General features: G+C 51.1%; 8 protein-coding genes across 8 annotated transcripts; 4 read left to right on the plus strand and 4 right to left on the minus strand.

Moving 5' to 3' along the window:
* Positions 1-63: 63 nt before the first annotated feature.
* PFLUO_LOCUS5255 (subunit 1) lies at positions 64-2,497 on the plus strand (the record flags this gene model as incomplete). The annotated part of the gene is made up of 3 exons (XM_073782687.1): positions 64-846; positions 898-1,025; positions 1,078-2,497. 3 exons carry the CDS (start codon positions 64-66, stop codon positions 2,495-2,497), a joined length of 2,331 nt encoding a protein of 776 aa, XP_073639317.1.
* Positions 2,498-2,714: 217 nt separating this feature from the next.
* Positions 2,715-4,631, minus strand: PFLUO_LOCUS5256 (uncharacterized protein; the record flags this gene model as incomplete). Its single annotated transcript, XM_073782688.1, has 5 exons — positions 2,715-2,963; positions 3,042-4,230; positions 4,286-4,356; positions 4,411-4,484; positions 4,574-4,631. The coding sequence occupies 5 exons, from the start codon at positions 4,629-4,631 to the stop codon at positions 2,715-2,717; spliced, it is 1,641 nt and encodes a 546-aa protein (XP_073639318.1).
* Positions 4,632-5,453: 822 nt separating this feature from the next.
* Positions 5,454-6,379, plus strand: PFLUO_LOCUS5257 (uncharacterized protein; the record flags this gene model as incomplete). Its single annotated transcript, XM_073782690.1, has 2 exons — positions 5,454-5,489; positions 5,546-6,379. 2 exons carry the CDS (start codon positions 5,454-5,456, stop codon positions 6,377-6,379), a joined length of 870 nt encoding a protein of 289 aa, XP_073639319.1.
* A 496-nt stretch (positions 6,380-6,875) lies between these two features.
* Positions 6,876-8,237, minus strand: PFLUO_LOCUS5258 (pre-mRNA-splicing factor prp46; the record flags this gene model as incomplete). The annotated part of the gene is made up of 1 exon (XM_073782691.1): positions 6,876-8,237. The coding sequence occupies one exon, from the start codon at positions 8,235-8,237 to the stop codon at positions 6,876-6,878; it is 1,362 nt and encodes a 453-aa protein (XP_073639320.1).
* A 373-nt stretch (positions 8,238-8,610) lies between these two features.
* Positions 8,611-9,677, plus strand: PFLUO_LOCUS5259 (putative ankyrin-repeat protein; the record flags this gene model as incomplete). Its single annotated transcript, XM_073782692.1, has 6 exons — positions 8,611-8,665; positions 8,715-8,740; positions 8,866-8,994; positions 9,061-9,183; positions 9,241-9,570; positions 9,624-9,677. The coding sequence occupies 6 exons, from the start codon at positions 8,611-8,613 to the stop codon at positions 9,675-9,677; spliced, it is 717 nt and encodes a 238-aa protein (XP_073639321.1).
* Positions 9,678-10,110: 433 nt separating this feature from the next.
* Positions 10,111-12,123, plus strand: PFLUO_LOCUS5260 (uncharacterized protein; the record flags this gene model as incomplete). Its single annotated transcript, XM_073782693.1, has 6 exons — positions 10,111-10,198; positions 10,265-10,387; positions 10,441-10,520; positions 10,585-10,903; positions 10,967-11,605; positions 11,663-12,123. 6 exons carry the CDS (start codon positions 10,111-10,113, stop codon positions 12,121-12,123), a joined length of 1,710 nt encoding a protein of 569 aa, XP_073639322.1.
* Positions 12,124-13,275: 1,152 nt separating this feature from the next.
* Positions 13,276-14,688, minus strand: PFLUO_LOCUS5261 (uncharacterized protein; the record flags this gene model as incomplete). The annotated part of the gene is made up of 5 exons (XM_073782694.1): positions 13,276-13,598; positions 13,675-14,117; positions 14,171-14,294; positions 14,352-14,475; positions 14,527-14,688. The coding sequence occupies 5 exons, from the start codon at positions 14,686-14,688 to the stop codon at positions 13,276-13,278; spliced, it is 1,176 nt and encodes a 391-aa protein (XP_073639323.1).
* Positions 14,689-15,299: 611 nt separating this feature from the next.
* Positions 15,300-17,946, minus strand: PFLUO_LOCUS5262 (uncharacterized protein; the record flags this gene model as incomplete). The annotated part of the gene is made up of 3 exons (XM_073782695.1): positions 15,300-16,250; positions 16,307-17,712; positions 17,760-17,946. 3 exons carry the CDS (start codon positions 17,944-17,946, stop codon positions 15,300-15,302), a joined length of 2,544 nt encoding a protein of 847 aa, XP_073639324.1.
* Between the last annotated feature and the right edge of the window lie 52 nt (positions 17,947-17,998).

A 17,998-nucleotide genomic window follows, 5' to 3' on the forward strand; every position in this document is an offset into this window, starting at 1 on the left:
CGCCGGGATTCTGCCAACCTCCCTTTCTCTTCGGTCCCAAAATTCCACTCCACCCCAACGAGAATGGAGGAAGCCGATCTGAAAGACTCTCGCCGGCGCAATGCCCAGCAGTGGATGACCAAAGGTGCCTTGGTACGCGACGACTCGGACGACGAACTGGGCGACGAAGACTTTCCGTGGGATTGGATCTACGAGACAGAAGAAGCAGAGGTCAAAGACGAGCCCGATGCTACCAATGGCAGCCCAACCAAATCCGCCCGTCGCCGCCGCTCCTCCCGACCTGCACGCAAACAACGAACAATCGTCGGCGCTCGCATGGGCACCTTCGAGTGCAGATTGGGCCAGGTCGTGCTGCTGAAGTCCCCCGAGCCCGGAAAGGACTGGGCGGGCATCATCACGGAGTTTGTGGAAGAAGAGGACGACGAGGAGGAGGAGGAAGGAAGTGGGGTGCTCAAATGCGCCAACATCATGTGGTTCGCCTCGCCGGATGAGTTCATGTCAACCCGCAACAAGCGCCGGCCGGATGTGTTGCCCAATGAGCAGTACCTCACTGCGGACTTCAATGTCAATCCTCTGACATCGATCAATGGTAAAGCGAATGTTATGTCGAAGAACGTCTTCTTCGCACGATACCCAAATGGTATCCCCCCGAAGGGGAAGAATGAGCTCTCGGAGTACAACAAGTGTATGGTTTGTCGGAGAGGTGTGAACCAGGTGCAGGGGAGGTACACGGACGAATTTCTTTGGGAAGATGTCTACCAGGAGGATAAGATCTTCAACCTCATTACGGTTATCAAGGATGGTTTGAAAGCGGCCCGGAAGCGCAAGACTGCCGACGACACCGATGTAAGTCAACCTGGGTTGAAGAAGATTGATTGGTTCTAATGGTCTTTGCAGTATGTCGACGCCAAGGATGAGAATAATATGGCTCCAAGCACGCCTCGGAAGAAGCAAAGACTGGCCTCGACGAATACCACTCCCCGATCTCAGCGCAAGAAGGCCTTGACAACACCCACACATAAGAGGTATAGGACACTTCCTTGTATTGTTATGAAACTGTACTGACAATGCCGCCAGGATTGTCGTCAAAAAGCCACTTGAATTCACTCCACTAGGCACTCGTGTCCTGGAGCCTTCGCATTTCGCCTCTCCATATAAGCAAGCACGCACGCTACTGCATGTCTCGACTGTTCCTGAGTCGCTGCCATGTCGAAAGACCGAATTCGACACGGTCTACAATCATCTCAGCGCCGCCATCATGGAAGGCACGGGTGCTTGCATTTACATCTCCGGCACGCCAGGAACTGGCAAGACGGCCACCGTGCGCGAGGTCATCGCGCAGCTCAATTCCGCCGTGCTTGCAGAAGAGATGGACGATTTTGTCTTTGTGGAAATCAACGGAATGAAAGTCACGGATCCACATCAATCGTACTCTCTGCTCTGGGAAGCTCTGAAAGGGGATCGGGTATCTCCTTCGCATGCGCTCGATCTTCTCGAACAAGAATTCTCTCACCCATCGCCCCGTCGTGTGTCCTGTGTCGTCCTCATGGACGAACTGGACCAGCTTGTTACGAAAAACCAGTCGGTCATGTACAACTTCTTCAACTGGCCCGCTCTCCGCCACTCGCGGCTCATCGTCCTGGCCGTTGCCAACACGATGGATCTCCCCGAACGAACTCTCAGCAACAAGATCTCCAGCCGTCTCGGCCTCACCCGCATCACCTTCCCGGGATACCGACATACCGACCTGATGCAAATTATCAGCACCCGTCTCACAAACGTCCCCGGCAACATCGTCGACCCGGACGCCATCCAATTTGCTAGCCGGAAAGTCGCCGCCGTGAGTGGTGATGCACGCCGCGCACTCGACATCTGTCGGCGTGCTGTCGAAATCGCAGAACAATCAGCCGAGAACGACGATCCCGCCAGCGGCACCGCAGAATCTCCGCCCGCAACGCCTTCCAAGACACCAGCACGGCAGAACAAAGCACCCGCCGAAAAAGGAAAACACGGTCGTGTGACCATCGCCACTATCAAACAGGCTATCCACGAAGCAACCTCCACCCCACTGCAACAATCTCTCCGCTGCCTCCCTCTCTCTGGAAAACTGTTCCTCGCCGCCCTGCTAGCTCGCGTGAAGCGGACAGGCCTAACAGAATCATCCTTCGGAGATGTTCTCGATGAAGCGCGCCGCATCGCCGACGCCGCTGTCGCTGTTGCAGGCGCGGCCGGCGCAGGCGTAAAGGGTTTCCTGCTCGGCGGGGGCGCCGGTTCTCGTGTGCGAGCAATGGCTTTTGCAGCTATGGATCTGATGAACTCGGGCGTGCTGGCTCTGGAGCAAGGTTCCGGATCAAAGAATATACTTGGCGGCTCCACCATCCCGACGAGGGGAGATCGCAGCAGCAAAGTGAGGCTGAGGGTTGCGGCGGAGGATGTTAGGGCTGCGTTTCGGGAGGATATCGAGGCTAAAGGGTTTGGATTGGGTGTTGAGAACTGATGTCTTTAGAGTGTATCACAAGCATTGCATTCCCTGGAGTTGATGTCCTGTACTTTACTTAAGTTCTGTGTTATTCTGCTTTCCTTGAGCGCTCTCGTCATTACAGTCTACTGAGATAGGCAAGGGGACCGGGGTACCAAGATCACCCTCTCTCATATTCTAATGCCGTGGTACAATCGATTGCCTGTTTTTCATTGTATTGAGAAAAATTTTGGAGCTACGCTTTCCGCGAGTCAATTTGCTTCTTAGCAAAATGGCGGTACCTTGCCGCAGTTTTGATCCGGAATTTTCGACCGAAGAAGACAAAAATCACAAGTCCCAGCAGAATGACACTGACAATAACTGAGAACGATATGTAGAACCCAGTGATTCCAGCCGACACAATCCAAGGAGTCAGTGCGAAGACGAAAATCGTCGAGATGGAATTTCGAATGAAGGTGACTCCAACCATCGAGTCGGCAATAATCTGTATTGTTTCCAGAGAGTCAGCTTCTCGCCTGCCAAAAGACAGATGTAGCACATTCCAGAATGCGCCCATACATACCGCTGTATATGCATCCGTGAGGTAGGTCAAACTTATGCTGCAGGCTGGTGTGGTGCCAAATCCAACCAGACCCAGCCCAACAGCCAGCATCGGCCAAGGTTGACCGTTGTTCAATCCGATACCGAACATGAGGAGACCCGCAGGGACAAACGGGGCAAACATGAGAATGACCCATAATCGCATTTCCGGTTCATAGACACCCTTGTTTCGCTTAGAGAGGAAGATGATCAGGTAGTCGCTCAGTGGTCCACAAATGACTGCCGCCAAAGCTGTACCGATAAACGGTGGAAGACCCATCAAGCCAATTTCAGCCGCGTTGAAGTTGTAGGGTGGCAGGGTCATCCAGTCTGAGTAGGTGGTGATCGTCACGGTAATACTCGCTGTCATGAATCCATACATAAGACCGACATAGCCCACCGCAGGGAACATAAACAGCATGAGAAGCGGCTCATACATATGTTTGGCCACTTGTGAAAATGAGATGGGCGACACGGACAAGAGTGCAAGTTTTTCCTTGTAGCTCTTCTTTGGGATCGAATGGTCCACGCTGATTGCAGTGAGCTGCTGGTCTGGTCCGTATATCTCGTTGAGCTTTTCCGGGTCGACTTCCTCAAGATGCATCGCGTTGGTGCTAGATACATTCTTGAATTCGTTGTCTCTAGAGTTGCCGTCATTCTCTGCAGTAGTAGCCGAAAACTTTGTTTCCTCGTAGAGGAAAAGAAAAGCGAGGAATCCAGCACCGAAAAAGATGGCCACCCACCACCAGACCCAGCGCCAGCTTTCAAAGATGGTGATGTAGCCGGCAGCGATAGGAGCAATTGACACTCCCATAGTCAACATCACGAGGTAAATACTGTTCATCAGCCCACGTTGATGGACAAAGTAGACGTCTGCAACAGTCATCTGCACCATTGTCTCGGCCAACGCAGCTACCAGGTTGCTAATGGCATTGATAAGCAGGAGACCTGCTACTGATTTCATTTTGGCGGTCCAAACGCTCATACCCAATTGGATCGCAGTGCTCATCAGGTATACTGGACGTCGGCCATATTTCAGCGCAAAGGGTATGAGCAAAAGGCCGCCAAGAGCAAGCGTGCCGCAGCCAATAGCGTAGCTGTCATTCAATATTGCGTAACTAAAGCCCAATTGTCTGTTCATGGGGCCCCAGGTGACGGGAGCACAATCAATCCTGAAGCAAAGTTCCTGTCAGCAAGATTCCTTATGATGCGCCCCATTTGACTTACATTGCAAAAACCATGAATACGTAGAAGGATACTAAACCGAAGTTGAGATGCTTGCGCCATGGCGACCAATTCTATTCACAGTTAGAGCTGACGAAACTATGTCTTGTGCCTCATGACGTTCTCACCAGTGGGTCATTTGGATTCCTGCTCGGCTGTGGTTGTAGAATCACTGCATCGACTGCACCTGGCTGTTGAAGCTCTGTTGAATCATTAGACCGTTTCCTCCATGTTGAGCGGGGCTATGTTTAGTGGACCGGAGTTTTCGCAGTTCCAAGCGGGTATAATTACCTTCAAGTCGAACGGTGCCGGGTGGCCACAACAGATCCGAATCAGAACTGGGTGCCATTTTGGGCTTCTTCCTTGTTACTATTTTCAAGATGATTGAGGAAGGGATCTAAAGCAACATCAAGAGAAACACCAGCCACGACGGTTATACAATTGCCGCATAGACCGGCAGTCAGTACATATCAACCCCGCGGAAAAAGGAGAGCGCGGTTATAGAGTTCACCTCCACCCTGTAAGGACCAAGGATTTTCTTGAGAAACAAGGCTGTGGAGAGCTTGAGCCTCGGGCCTTCCTAATTAGAAAGTGGATCGAGGCCTTCTGGGCTATTTGATTGGCACTGAGGAGAATGATAGGAATGCGGACCACTCAACCCCGCAATCCTGTGATCCAAACGCCCCACCACCAAAGACATCCGCATGGCAAGCTCACATCTCTCTCGGTGTCTGCGCGGTCCGGCGATCCGCCTATCGGGAATTCGGCGTCCCAAGCCAATCGTGGAAGGAGATGATTTTGGATGGCCCCTCGATTGGGCGAAGCTCACGCTCAGTTCTGTGGGCTCAAATCCGGGGTATCAGGGCCGAGCGGAGCGAAAAGTCGGGGAGACTGAGCGGGGAGGAAGGAGTACCATGATTGATTTGCGATTGATTGGCGCGGTAGTTTGTCCATTTGAGGCTTTCCGCTGACCCCATCGTTGTCTGCGAAGATCGGAGCGCGGCGCTGTCGTCTCGGGCAATTAATAATCTTGAAAATAATGATAAGTAGTTGGGAATCCGTCTGACGGTTCGAAAATCAGAATAGACTATTTGATCTTGATTCCTCACATCCTAGCTGTGTTCAACTATCCAAGACCAGCCTGAACTCCGCCGCCGAATGAATGATGACAATGCACAAGATTGCGGTTATTCAAATGCACCCCAAGGTATGTGTCTTTGATTTTCCGATCAACCGCACGAACTACTTACTCACATAGACCAGCCCCGTGAGCTGGAACAGAATCATTCTCGCGCAGTGGCGTTCATTCGAGAAGCTGCCGCGTCCGGAGCGAACCTTGCCGTTCTTCCAGAGTACCATCTGCGGGACTTCGATCCGGAGAATGAGAACTTCAGGAGCCAGTGTGCTCACTGGAAAAATTATCTGGATGCCTACTGTGCTTTGGCCAAGGAGTGTCATATCTGTATTGTGCCTGGATCCTTTGCAGAGCTGCATCGCAACGAGGAAACCCAAGAAGAGAGGCTGGTCAATTGCACCTATTTCATCGACCATAATGGCGCCATCCTAGGCAGATATGAAAAGAAGAATCTGTGGCATCCTGAAAGGCCAATTGTCACCGGTTCAATACACGACGCTCACCCGTGTTTTGAAACCCCGCTGGGTAAGGTGGGAATGCTGATTTGCTGGGATCTGGCATTTCCGGAAGCGTTCAAGGAGCTGATCGCCCAGGGTGCCCAGCTGATCATCGTTCCTGCGTTCTGGAAGTTGACAGATGCATCGGAAGTTGGGATGAAGAGAAACCCTCTGTCAGACCAAGTGTTTATCGATGCCACGGTCGTGAGTCGGGCTTTTGAGAACACTTGTGCAGTGGTTTTCTGTAACGTTGCAGGACCGGCTGCAGAAGGATATATGGGCCACTCCCAGGTAGCTGTGCCGTTCATGGGTTGCCTTGAAAAGTTTTCTACCTCGGAAGAGGGCATGAAAATTGTCGATGTGGATATGGATATTGTTGAGGAAGCAGAATCTGTATACAAGATTCGGGAGGATATGGGGAAGCAAAATTGGCATTATATGTATCGTCATACAACGTCTCGTTAGAGCTACATCATAGATAGAATGTAAATTATACGCTCCACAATGATCCATAGGCCCTTTTCATTTACGAACTCAAGATGATGACATCTGAGCATCCCCTAGATCCTTCTTGCCCATGATGGGTTCGTGATGGAGTCATTTGTCTACCTACTAGTCGAGGAGTTGCTGTCCTCCCCACTGCAGCACGTCTGTGTTGTGCGCATCCTTCAAAGTAAACTAAGATGAGTTGTATTTTGGCGTTGCATTGCAAATTACTATATCTTGTATCTACGCTACTGCAGCAGGCCTGTATGTTAACAATAGATCGTTGCATGATGAGTTTCAGTTTGATGCACTAAACGGCCTTATAGTACAGAATAGCAAGCGGATATTTTTGTTTAAAAAAGCTCAGTTCCCAGTAAAATACAGAAATCACGCTAAACTCCACCCAGTGCCGCCCAGATAGAACCGGGTACAAACCAACCACACAGGGTATTACCGACTTGATCAAAAGAAACTCTCAATACCGCTGTCTACCGAGAGTAGGAGCCCAGGTGACGGGATGTGTCTCCTCAGTAGCCTCATCATCAGGCTTCCAAACTTTGATGGTCTTATCAGCCTCACCCGTAATAAGACGCAAGCCAGTGCGGTCGAAGGTCGAAGCCATGATGCCAGCCTCGGCATCAAGCGAACCGGGCTGGGCCGTCGTGTCGAGGGACTGGAATCGATAGCCAGTCTTCCAATCCCAGAAGGACATAGACCCATTGTCACCACCGGAGAAAAGGACGTTATCCTCGTTGGCAGCCAGAGAATTGATGACGGCGTTCTGGCCGTCGAAGTTTTGCATGAAGTCACCCTCCGGGCACTTCCACTGCTTGATGCTGCCGGTGCTCGCGCTGGCGAAGGTAAACTCTCGCGGGTGAGTAGCAAGAGCGCGAACGCCCTTTTTGTGGTGTGTCAGGACTCCCATGCTCTTCCCGGCAGCGAGATCCCACAGCCGAACCGTGGCGTCCAAAGACCCGGAAATGACCTGCGGGTCAGCCTCCTGGCATTTGATATCGGCGACTGTCCCCTTGTGTCCACTCAACACATGAACGTTGCTCCGCGTGCGCATATCCCAAACTCGACACACGCCATCCCGACCTCCCGTGACTAGCAGATCGAGACGTGGGTGGAGGGCCAGTGTGTACACTCCGCTCAAGTGGCCGTGGTAGTGCCGGATGACCTTGTTAGTCTCCAGATCCCAACACTTGACCATCTTATCCTCACCACAGGAGAATAGATACGGGTGTCGCGGGGACACTGCCAATCCACGAACAGTGGAAATGTGACCTGTGAGCGTCAAGCGCAGCGCGCCCGTCGCTAAATTCCAGATCTTAATCGTCCGATCTCCCGCTCCACTGGCAAACCACTGGTTGTTGGGTTCCACGGCCAGCGCCCGCACCCATCCCAAGTGACCTGAGATCACACGCATCAACTTCCATGGCGGATGCCAATCTGGGCGCTGCTGTTTCGTGGCCGATGGTCTCTGAATCAGACTCTTAGGCTGATCCTCACCACCAGCCGCACCCACTCCCGGTGTCCTTTTAACGAGTGACATAGACGCGCCACTCTGGTCTCCTGCTGATGCTTGCGCCTGCGCTTGGATCTTGGGCCGTTTTGTGCGCCCTGCCGCCGCTTTGGCCTGTTTCTCTGCCAATACTGGTGGCAGCTCCATCACATCTTGATATTCCGCTTTCCGTCGGTATGACACACCGATTGAACCGTCTGTCAGGGTCGAGGGGGTGACCATAAGATATTCCGCACCGAAGAGGTCGGCAGTCCGCTTGGCCGACGTGCGCATGGCTTCGTCGGCCGTCGTCTGTGGGGAGACGTAGTCCATGGTGGGCGGACCTGAAGACAATCAAAGCTGTCGGCTTGGACGAGGGTGACGGAGTCAGAAGACTCTTTTCGAGGGGCGCAGCACCGAAAGCTGCGGTCGTGTCGCGCGCGTTGAAAACCCTGCCGTATGTCGAATTGGAATAGAAGAAGAAATTGGTATATCCGCGTGTCTCCGCGTGCTCAATCCCGATACAGGGCAGCGATTTTGGCGACAGATGAGCGAGACTGGTGGTCGTCGTGATGGTGTGCGGAAGATGGGCGAATCTTTCGTTGGGTCTTCCGCAGTTGACTCGTTCGAGGCCTGAGGCATGAATGTCATGTGCCTTCCATTGATAAGTGAGCTCTTATCGCGCTTCAGCTTCACTCACCTTGTCATGGATCCCCAGAACAGCAAGTTCGCTCTCCATGAGGCTGCCCGTGAGGGCAGAAGTAGGTATATCTTCGATAGAAATGGGATGATGCTGACAATTTACTCCAGCGCAAATTGCCGAGTCCCTTCTCAACGTGAGTGTCATGTTCGTTTTAAATATAGAGTGCTCCCGCAGCCCCGCGGATCCCACAAGCTTGAATTTGCAGCCACTTTTACTCTACTGCCCCATTATGATATTTGAATTTAACTGTTAAAACAGGCAAATCCGAAATCTGCATTTGTTAGAGATGACGATGATCGTCTTCCGATCCACTGGGCTGTGGCATACAATCGGCTGCCGATTGTGGAATTACTAGTCGGCAGCAGGAATTTTGATCCCGACGTGGAGGTACGTGGTCCAGAATGGCAAGTCCCGATGAAATTGCCATTCTCAGTTTACTGACTATCAGACTAGGATGGGTCAAGCTGGACCCCGCTGATGATCGCTGCTAGCCTGAAGGACGCTGCTGGCGACCCGATCATAGACTTGTTCCTGAAAAAGGGAGCGGATGTGAATGTCAAGAGCGTTTCGGGCCAGGTCTGTCTTTTACCTGGACCGAAATCTCGTTTGCATTTTGGCTGATATCTTGTATAGAATGCTTTGCACTTTGCAAGCTCCAAGGCCAACGTTTCTACTGTCCGGACCTTGATTGCCCACAAGTGCAGCGCCAGAGTTAAGGATGCTCGCGGTCAGCTCCCTCTTCATCGAGCGGCAGCCGTTGGTTCAGTCCCGATCCTCAAAACTCTTCTAGATGAAGGAAAGAGCCCCGTAAATGCGACAGATGCCGATGGTTTTACGGCGCTGCACCACGCTGTGTCCGAAGGACATGGGGATGCAGCGATCCTGCTGTTAAAGTCTGGCGCTGAAGCGGAAAAGAGGGACAATGATGGTAGATTGGCCATCGATCTGGTGCCGGATGACAAGGTACGTTTTTCTCTCTGAGATTTTCAGGAGTAGTACTGATTCCCTTCACGTAGGTCAAGCAGTACATTCTGCAAATGGCAGAAAGAGAAGGAGTTGAACTACCGTAGATGTCTTGAGCATTACTGCATACCTAGTGGATCTAATAATCATGAAGATCTGCCCAACACCGGTGACTTCTTTCCTTCCTCGGCATCTTTCTGCAGAATCCCCGCGTCTCAACCCCACATTACCGAAACCCTATAGGCCCCTACGTGACGGCCTCGGCGGCTAGCTATGCCAAGGTAGCCGTGCATTATTCGTATGATTGTGACCAATTGTTTGCTGAACGCGACTGACGTAAGATTGACCGAGGTCAGTTCGAATCACATCCCCGATTTGAACACTGTCGATGACCAAGGTCTGACTTTAAATGAGGGGTCACTGTAGTTTACAATGAATATAAATGATGCTTGCTGCCAGCGGTCTCCCCGATAATATACTCGAGTTACAACCAGCGATATTCATGTGCCTTCCCCTCTGCCCCTCCCTTACTCTTTGATCATGTCACTTAAAACCAACTCCCGTCTCCCGGTAGGGAATAAGGACTTTACCAATGCTACGGTCGTCATTATTGGGGCTGGCATCTCCGGTAAGTAAGCTTCAAACTGTTCCAGAGGGAGTTGACAAGATCGAGCACGCTAACATTCTAACCTAGGGATGTGCATGGCTATTGATCTGATCAAGCAAAACAGATGTCGCAACTTCGTCATCCTTGAAAAGAGCAGCAGTGTCGGCGGAACTTGGAGCGACAACAAATATCCTGGTTGTTGCTGCGATGGTATGCATCTCTGTCTGTCGCATTGTTCGGGCCAATAGCTGATCAGGGCTTAGTCTGGAGCTCACTTTACAGCTATTCATTTGAGCAGAATCCAAATTGGTCGAGAGAATATCCTAGTCAGGAAGAGATTCATGTAAGGGATTTCTAACCACATGACCTACTTTTTCATGGAACTAATTCTTGTTGTTTTGTGATAGGCGTACCTCGTTCGCGTTGCGGAAAAATACGGGCTTTTCAAGCACATCCGGTTCAGCTCGACAGTCGAAGCAGCAGGATGGAATGAAGATGAGTCTAAATGGAAAGTGAGCGTGAAGGTGGATGGGCAGAAAGATAGCGAGTTCGCCAGCTCGTACACACTCGACGCGGACTTTCTCGTCTCGGCCGTCGGGCAGCTCAACTTGCCGCGCGAACCAAACATCCCGGGGTTGAATGAATTCCAGGGTAAGATGATGCATTCTGCGCGGTGGGACTGGAGCTACGACTTTTCTCAGAAACGGGTTGCGATTATTGGAAACGGTACGCAAATGCAATATCCCTATCTAAACGATTTGGTCTCCAGGCTCATTTCTAAACTTATAGGGGCAACGGCCGCCCAGATTCTACCTGAAGTTGCTCAGGTAGCATCCCATGTGACGGTCTATCAGCGGACACCGAACTGGATTGCTCCACGTCTGGATGCTCCGGTTTCTGCCTTTCATCAAGCATTGCTGACATACCTTCCACCAATCCGTTGGCGTAAACGTGCTCTTCAGATGGAATTTCGAGAGCTCCTTTATGCTGCTATCACGGATAATGATTCAGACTTCGCTCAAATGATGCGAGACGGGTGTACTAACATGATGAAGACTCATTTTCCTGACCAACCGCAGCTATGGGAAAAGTTAACCCCCAACTACGCTCCAGGCTGTAAGAGAGTTATCATTTCTGATGACTACTATCCAGCCCTGGCCCGTGATAATGTCGACTTAGAGACACGACCGATTACGCGTATCACTCAGAAGGGCATTGAAGTTGGTGCTGAAGATTCGCAGCAATACGATTTGATCGTGTTGGCTACAGGCTTTAAAACGGTTGAATTTATGTACCCTATTGAGATCTACGGGAAGAATGGCCGGTCCTTGGGAGATATATGGAAGGACGGAGCTACGGCATACAAAGGAATCACGGTGGAAGATTTGCCCAATTTCGGCATGTTTTATGGCCCCAACACTAATCTGGGTATGTTGCATCTTTCCGTTACCGGTTGAGGGTAGGCAAGTCCTAACTTCCAGGCAGGACACAATTCCATCATTCTCATGATCGAAGCGCAGTCACGGTATTTGAATACCATCGTCGCCGAAGTGATTCGGGCACGGCAGCAGGGAAAGACTTTGACTATCACACCCAAACTTGAGGCCATGAAAGAATTCAACGGCAGAATCCAGACGGTTTTGCGAAAGACCAGTTTTGCAGACCCGAACTGTAATAGCTGGTACAAGACGGATGATGGAATCATCACCAATAACTGGTCTGGGACAGTTATCGATTATCAGCTCGAGCTTTCAGAGTTGCATTGGCATGATTATAGTATTGAAGGAAGTGGAAAAGATGCCATATTGGCTAAGAAGAACGTAAAATTGGGACGTGTGCGGGAGGAATCTATTTTCAGTGACTCTACCTTGCTCTTAGGGGCCCTGGGTATCGTGGCGGCGGCCGGAGGCTACTTCCTTGCCCCCCGATGGCGACGGACACGCTGAGCTACGGGTCAATTATGTTAAGGGATTCTAATAATCATTTTTTGTGACTAATTTATTGTTCGTGTGAACCGGGTAAGATGGCTAGTAAAAGAGTGAGGGTATCGTGAGAAATTAAGAATATAGCACTCAATCCCTCTTGTAGTTAAAATCCGTTAGGCAAGACAAAATGAACATGAATTAAGGACGTCAAATGTAGCGAAATCCCGTGCTTGAGAAACCAGAAACCAAGGTACAAATAAAGCCAAGTGGGCTGTCAAAAGCTCGAAAAAGAGACTATCCAACGAAACCCCTTTCCCTCTCTACACCATGCTGTGACTCGCTCCAGCATGTTGGCCAGCAAAGGTGCGATATCGCTCGCTGACCTCATGCACCATCACCGCGAGCTTCTGGTGCACCCACTATACTGGATCCCTCTCTAGTCTTACCTACAGTTATGACAGCTTTGCGTACGAGATCCGCGTTCTCCTAAAGAAGCACGGCCGCGAGATTATGATCGTCGATGCGGGAATTTTGCACGATCATCCATCGACAGGGATTTGCCGGGAAGACTAAGAGCAAAAACTAAAGAGACACGGCAACTGTGTGGAGGCAGTGGAGCCATTGGGTTTTTTCCCATCTTATCTGATCAAAATTCGTCATGGTATCCATGTTTTCATCAGATCTTTGCTGTTTTACTCTAGTAGTGCAGAATGAGACAAAAGGTGGGCTAATATACCGTTGACGATCTCAACCCAGGCCTCTTCCTCTTCAGCTCCATAGTTACCTTGGCAATGTCATTCTTGGTGGATCATGACCCTTTTGGACAAGCTTTCGAGCCAAGTATCGAAGCTTCTGACGGCTCAGCAAATCCCATGTGGGCCTCCTGCCGGCTTCTTTTCACTTGTCAAGTACAGGTCATTATCGGGGTCCACGGGTGGCAATAATGTGATAATGCCGCTCAGCTTGGAGGCAGTCGGACGATCAAGGCGTAAAATGGAGCTCGTGGAAATATTGTCTTTTTGGGCTAAAAAACCGTGTAGTCTTTAATTTCTATAGATTTGATGATAAGTATTGGGTGTTTAACAGGCTCAGAGTTGGAGATTTACAAAAACTCATATGAAATCGAACCCCAAGAAAGTTGTAACGAAGACTAAATAGAACCAATCCCGAAACTCAATCCTCCGACACCGGAACAGCTTCAATGACAGACTCCATTCCAGGGCTTGTATTCCAGATTCCATTGATCGCCAGACCCGCCTGACTGAGCAGCTCCCTCCACTGCATCTCAGAGCGCTCAACACCAGCCCCGATGCTCATCATCTGGATATCCAGTGACGACTGCATCAGTGGGGCATCAGTGTCCGGGAGTACAAAGTCCACGATCAGGATACGGGAGTACTGAGAATCCATAGCCGAGACCGTGTTGAGCAGGATCTTCAAGCAGATATGGTCTGGCCAGTCGTGGAAGATGGCGCGGAAGTAGTAGGTGCGAGCATCTGAAGATCCGTCCCTGTTAGTCTGTAACAGAAAAAACTCATTGTGACGATGCGGCGCAGCATTCCAGAAACTTACGCTTGATCGGCTGTGGGTCCAAGAAACTATACCCCATCCTCTCAATGCCGGGATGCTTCTGCGCTCCGGAGACAATCTTGGGCAGATCTTGCAGGATCAGTCGACCCGGTACCTCCGGGTATCGCGTGTGAAACTTGCTCAGATCATGGCCCTGGTTTCCGCCAATGTCAACCAGAAACACAGCCTCCGGGCACGAAGAAATGGCTCCATCCAGGAGTCTCTCGACGGGATACACGTCAAACCAGACTGGTTTCCCTTCTCGTCGACTAGACATGTACGAGTTGAACAGTGTCTGATGGTGTTTGTTCTTAGCAAGCCATTCGAATTGGCTTTCGCCCACAGCCCATTGCATGGGGGATTTCGAATATTCCTGGGGATTTTTGTAGTTGTGCAGACGAAGGTATTCGGGGAGTTTGGCGAGGGTTGGGAGAGTAATGTCGTATCTGGGGGAGAGTCGGTTAGCTTTTGTAAAGTATGGGCTTTAGAAGCAACATACATGCATGGAATGCCGTCACGGCCGATTGGTTGGGTCATGGCAGTCGTTCTTTCAGTAGCCCTGTAGACTTCCGCTTTGTCACTGGCACAGAGACCCAGAGCAGTCATAACGCGCATAAGACGGACTGTTGAGAGCTGTGAGCATCTCTAGCACTGTACAGGCTGAAACGCAAAGAACTCACTAATCAAGCCCCTGTCAGCACCAGTTGAATTTGCCAACTCTGTAGCGGACAGGACCTCGTGCTTTGCCAGCAGCGGAAAGATGCTCAGGTCAACGGCGGTGCATAATGCTGCATTGGCAGGTGGCTATATGCAATTAGACAAAGCACTGGCAGAAGGTTCAATTTGGTATCTTACCTGGTATATCAACCGAAGAATAGTCTCCGTGGGAGTCTCAATAGCTAGCTTCACCTCATCCACAAGCCGGAGCAGCTTGGCATGGCGATGATCAGACTCATTTGGATTCTGAACAGTGTCCCGAATTTGATCTGTCAAAGATAGAATAGAGGATGGTTGCATGTTGAATGAGTACTAGTATCTGCGTGAAGCAAGAATAACGATGAGCGTGCCCTGGCCACGAGAGGAGGGAGGTAAGCCGCTATTTATACCCATGGCAAACAATCGACACATCAGACTACATAAATGAAGAACGCTCCGAAAGGGGACCAGTCGGGATAGTCCTCCTTCCGATCTCGCAGGGCCATTGACATGCAAAATCCACCAGAACAGTAAAGGTAACAGCTTATGTACTAAGTGGCTCCGCTGAGTGGCTCCGACCCACCCATGGTCAAAGGTAACGACGCAGTAATGTCAATCGGGAGACGATCTGAAGCATCTGAGAAACGTCTTTTAGTTCTTTAGACCTGTTCAGGTCAATAGGTTTGACAGTTTCCTATTGAAGCATAAATTGGAATTATGAAAGGAGGTTTGCTGTTTGCTAGCAGAACAAGATCCACAAATTTACTGTCTGCACCGCTGGAGAGAGCCCAGGTAGATGAAGTAAACGAATACGCCTCTATATACAGATCTGGACTCATTAGAACATTCGACAGAATCCTGTTTGGAGGGCCGTCGGAAGAGGGCGGAATATCGCTCAATTGTATAAATATCTCAGCGCTCATAAACGGCCTTCATTTCATGGTGCTATCGACCAATTCGCGGTAGATCTTTTTGAGATCAGCAATATCGGCCTTCAGCTCTTCGACCTGCTCGCTCTTCTCGCCCAACATCTCGAGCGTGGTTTGGTACCGTGCATCGACCTGGGAGAGTCGCGCTTCAAGTTCTTCAACGTGGGTATCAGAGACCTTCTTCTCTTCCAGCTCACGCATGAGATCGACCACTTGCTGTCGGGCTTCGTCGCGCTGGGTCGTCACACGCGTCAGTTCATCTTTGGATCCGGCACGCTCGCTCTCCAGTCGGCGGACTGTGGCACTCATGCGCTCAACGAGCTGGACGGATGGACCTGCGCCAACGGTTGATTCGGAAATGAGCTCGTTGATGCCGCGAGCTGGCGGGGCCTGTGTGCCACCATAGGCAGATGGAGTAGCCGGTGTGCCCTCGCCGAAATATTCATCCGGTTCAAACGTGATCGATGGGGCCTCCATGATCATGGATGGGGGGTTAGTGGTGTTGATGTGTGGAGGGGAGAGCGTGGCCTGAGTAATGGAAGCCGGATAGGAGTTCTGTCGCGGCGGGGTGCCAATCTCTGGTGAGGCAGGGGGGAGTGTAGATGACCGTCGGCTGGTAGGTCGGGAGTCTGACAGTCCGGATATGGCCGCTTCAAGATTGCTTGATCGCCGGCTAGATGCAACGGGAGACACCCCACGTCGCTGCTGCAGGGAGTTTGCTTGTTCCCTCCACTTGGCTCGTTCGTCTTCTAGTCTCTGCGCCCATGTCGTGTCCCAGACATTCTTCTGCTCGACCAAGTCATTTTGCGCGGCACCGAGATCGTCGGCCGTTTTCTGGAGCCTTTGTTGTATCCGTTGCAGCTCCTGCATGCGCTCTTCTAGTTTGTTTTCCAGATCATGTTCGGCCTCTTTCGAGTTTTCTAAATCCTCTTCGGTCTTCTTCGACTTCAGGTTCTATAGAGCACGCACGTCAGCGAGAGCGAAGGCCAATCAGAGAATTCAAATCTTACCATTTCACGGATCTTCTTTCGCAATTCCCCCTCCCGTCGTCCCATCTCATCGCGTTCTTTTTCCACATTGGTCAGTCGAGCAAGCAAGGAACCTTCCAATGTTTGCCAGTTCTCACTGGCAACAGCATATTGGGTCTGCAATGTCTCAATCTGCCGCAGGAGTTTGGCGTGCGTCTCCCCGGTGGCCCCTGACGAAGCCTCTTCTGCACGGGAGCGAAGACTCTCCATCTTGCTCTCCAGCACCGATTGTTCGCCCTTCAACTCGGCTTCAAGCATTCTAGCCTTGTCCTTCTCCTGGTCAATTTGTTGCTTGAGATCGCTGACCTCTCTCCTCGTTTTCTCTTGACTGATTTCACGTTCGATCTTCACGCTTGCCAATTCCTCTTCCAGGTCTGCTGCTTTGCGGTTTTCTTTCTCCATGGCATCAGACTGTGCTTTGGCCTCGGCAGCTTCAGCGCGTGCAATAGCCCGACTCAGTTGAGACTTCATGTCCTGAACAGTCTCGGTGAGTGCATTTCGTTCATTTGTCACTGCTTCCAAGTCCTTGTTGGATTTTGCTTGAGATGATAAGGACTCATTTGCCCTTTTCTCTGCCGCCTCGGCTCGTTTGGCTCTAGCTTCGGAGCTGATCAAGTCTCGTTGCAACTTGTCTATCTTTCTTTTCGTTTCGGTATGCGCTTTCGTATTTCCTGAAAGCTGCTGGCGCAGTTTCTTGATCGCGGTGCGGTGATCCATCTCCGTCTTGGAGAGTTTCTGTCCTTCGTCTAGGAGCAAGGCAATCCTCTCGTCCTTTTCCAACATTCGCTTGTCGACACTGCCTGGCGCTGCGTTGGCGGATGCGTTTTTAGCCGATTCCGCCGCTTCCTTGGCCAGGTATTTGAGCTTTGATTGAAGCGCATCAATTCGTTCGATATAGACGTGCGTTTCCTCTTGCCACTGTGACTCGGCTGCTTTATGATCGGCCTCCAACTTGGATATCGCCCCGTCTTGATCATCCTTTTTCAAGATATCCGACGCTGACAACACACTGATTTGGGCGCTGTCCTCAGACCCCCGAGCACTTAGTACCTCACTCCTTTGCAAGTCCGAAAATTCCTGACTAGGCTTCGGTGAATGTGTTTGCAGATCGAGAACGGCAATTGAGTCTGCTAATTGCACATCCGTTGAATGTCTTGATGATATCCCCGAGTCATGACTAGATCTAGGTGTGTCTGCAATGAGGGGACTTGTCGGGCCATCGGCGCCCATAGGGTAAATATCTGTACTCCTTCGTGCATCGACGCTAGGTCTGGGACTAGCTGCCGGAGAGCCAGCCCCACTGGCAGTGTTCGACTTTACAACAGCTCTAGCCAGGCGCTCCTGTAATCGATCGTTTCTCTGAATGGTCGATGAGCTGCGCGAAACCGCTGGGGATCGATTAGTCACGTCCACTAGCAGGGAATGGGGTCCATACAGCTAACAGGAGATTTTGGGGTCTGCACGGCATTCTCCGCCTCCCTAGGTTTCGCACCCTCGGCTTTCGCAGCCTCTTCCTGGTCCATCAGGATGTTGTCCAGGCGAGATTCCACCCCCGCGACAGCCTGTGACAAGAAGGACCCGACACCCCATCTGGACTTTGGGGGCTGTGGATGTTGCGCCATTTTGAGTTGTAGAGCTGTCGGCAGATCACAATTCGGCTACCGGCAAGCAGCA

The sequence above is a fragment of the Penicillium psychrofluorescens genome, assembly GCF_964197705.1.
Source record: "Penicillium psychrofluorescens genome assembly, chromosome: 3".
Classification (NCBI taxonomy): domain Eukaryota; kingdom Fungi; phylum Ascomycota; class Eurotiomycetes; order Eurotiales; family Aspergillaceae; genus Penicillium; species Penicillium psychrofluorescens.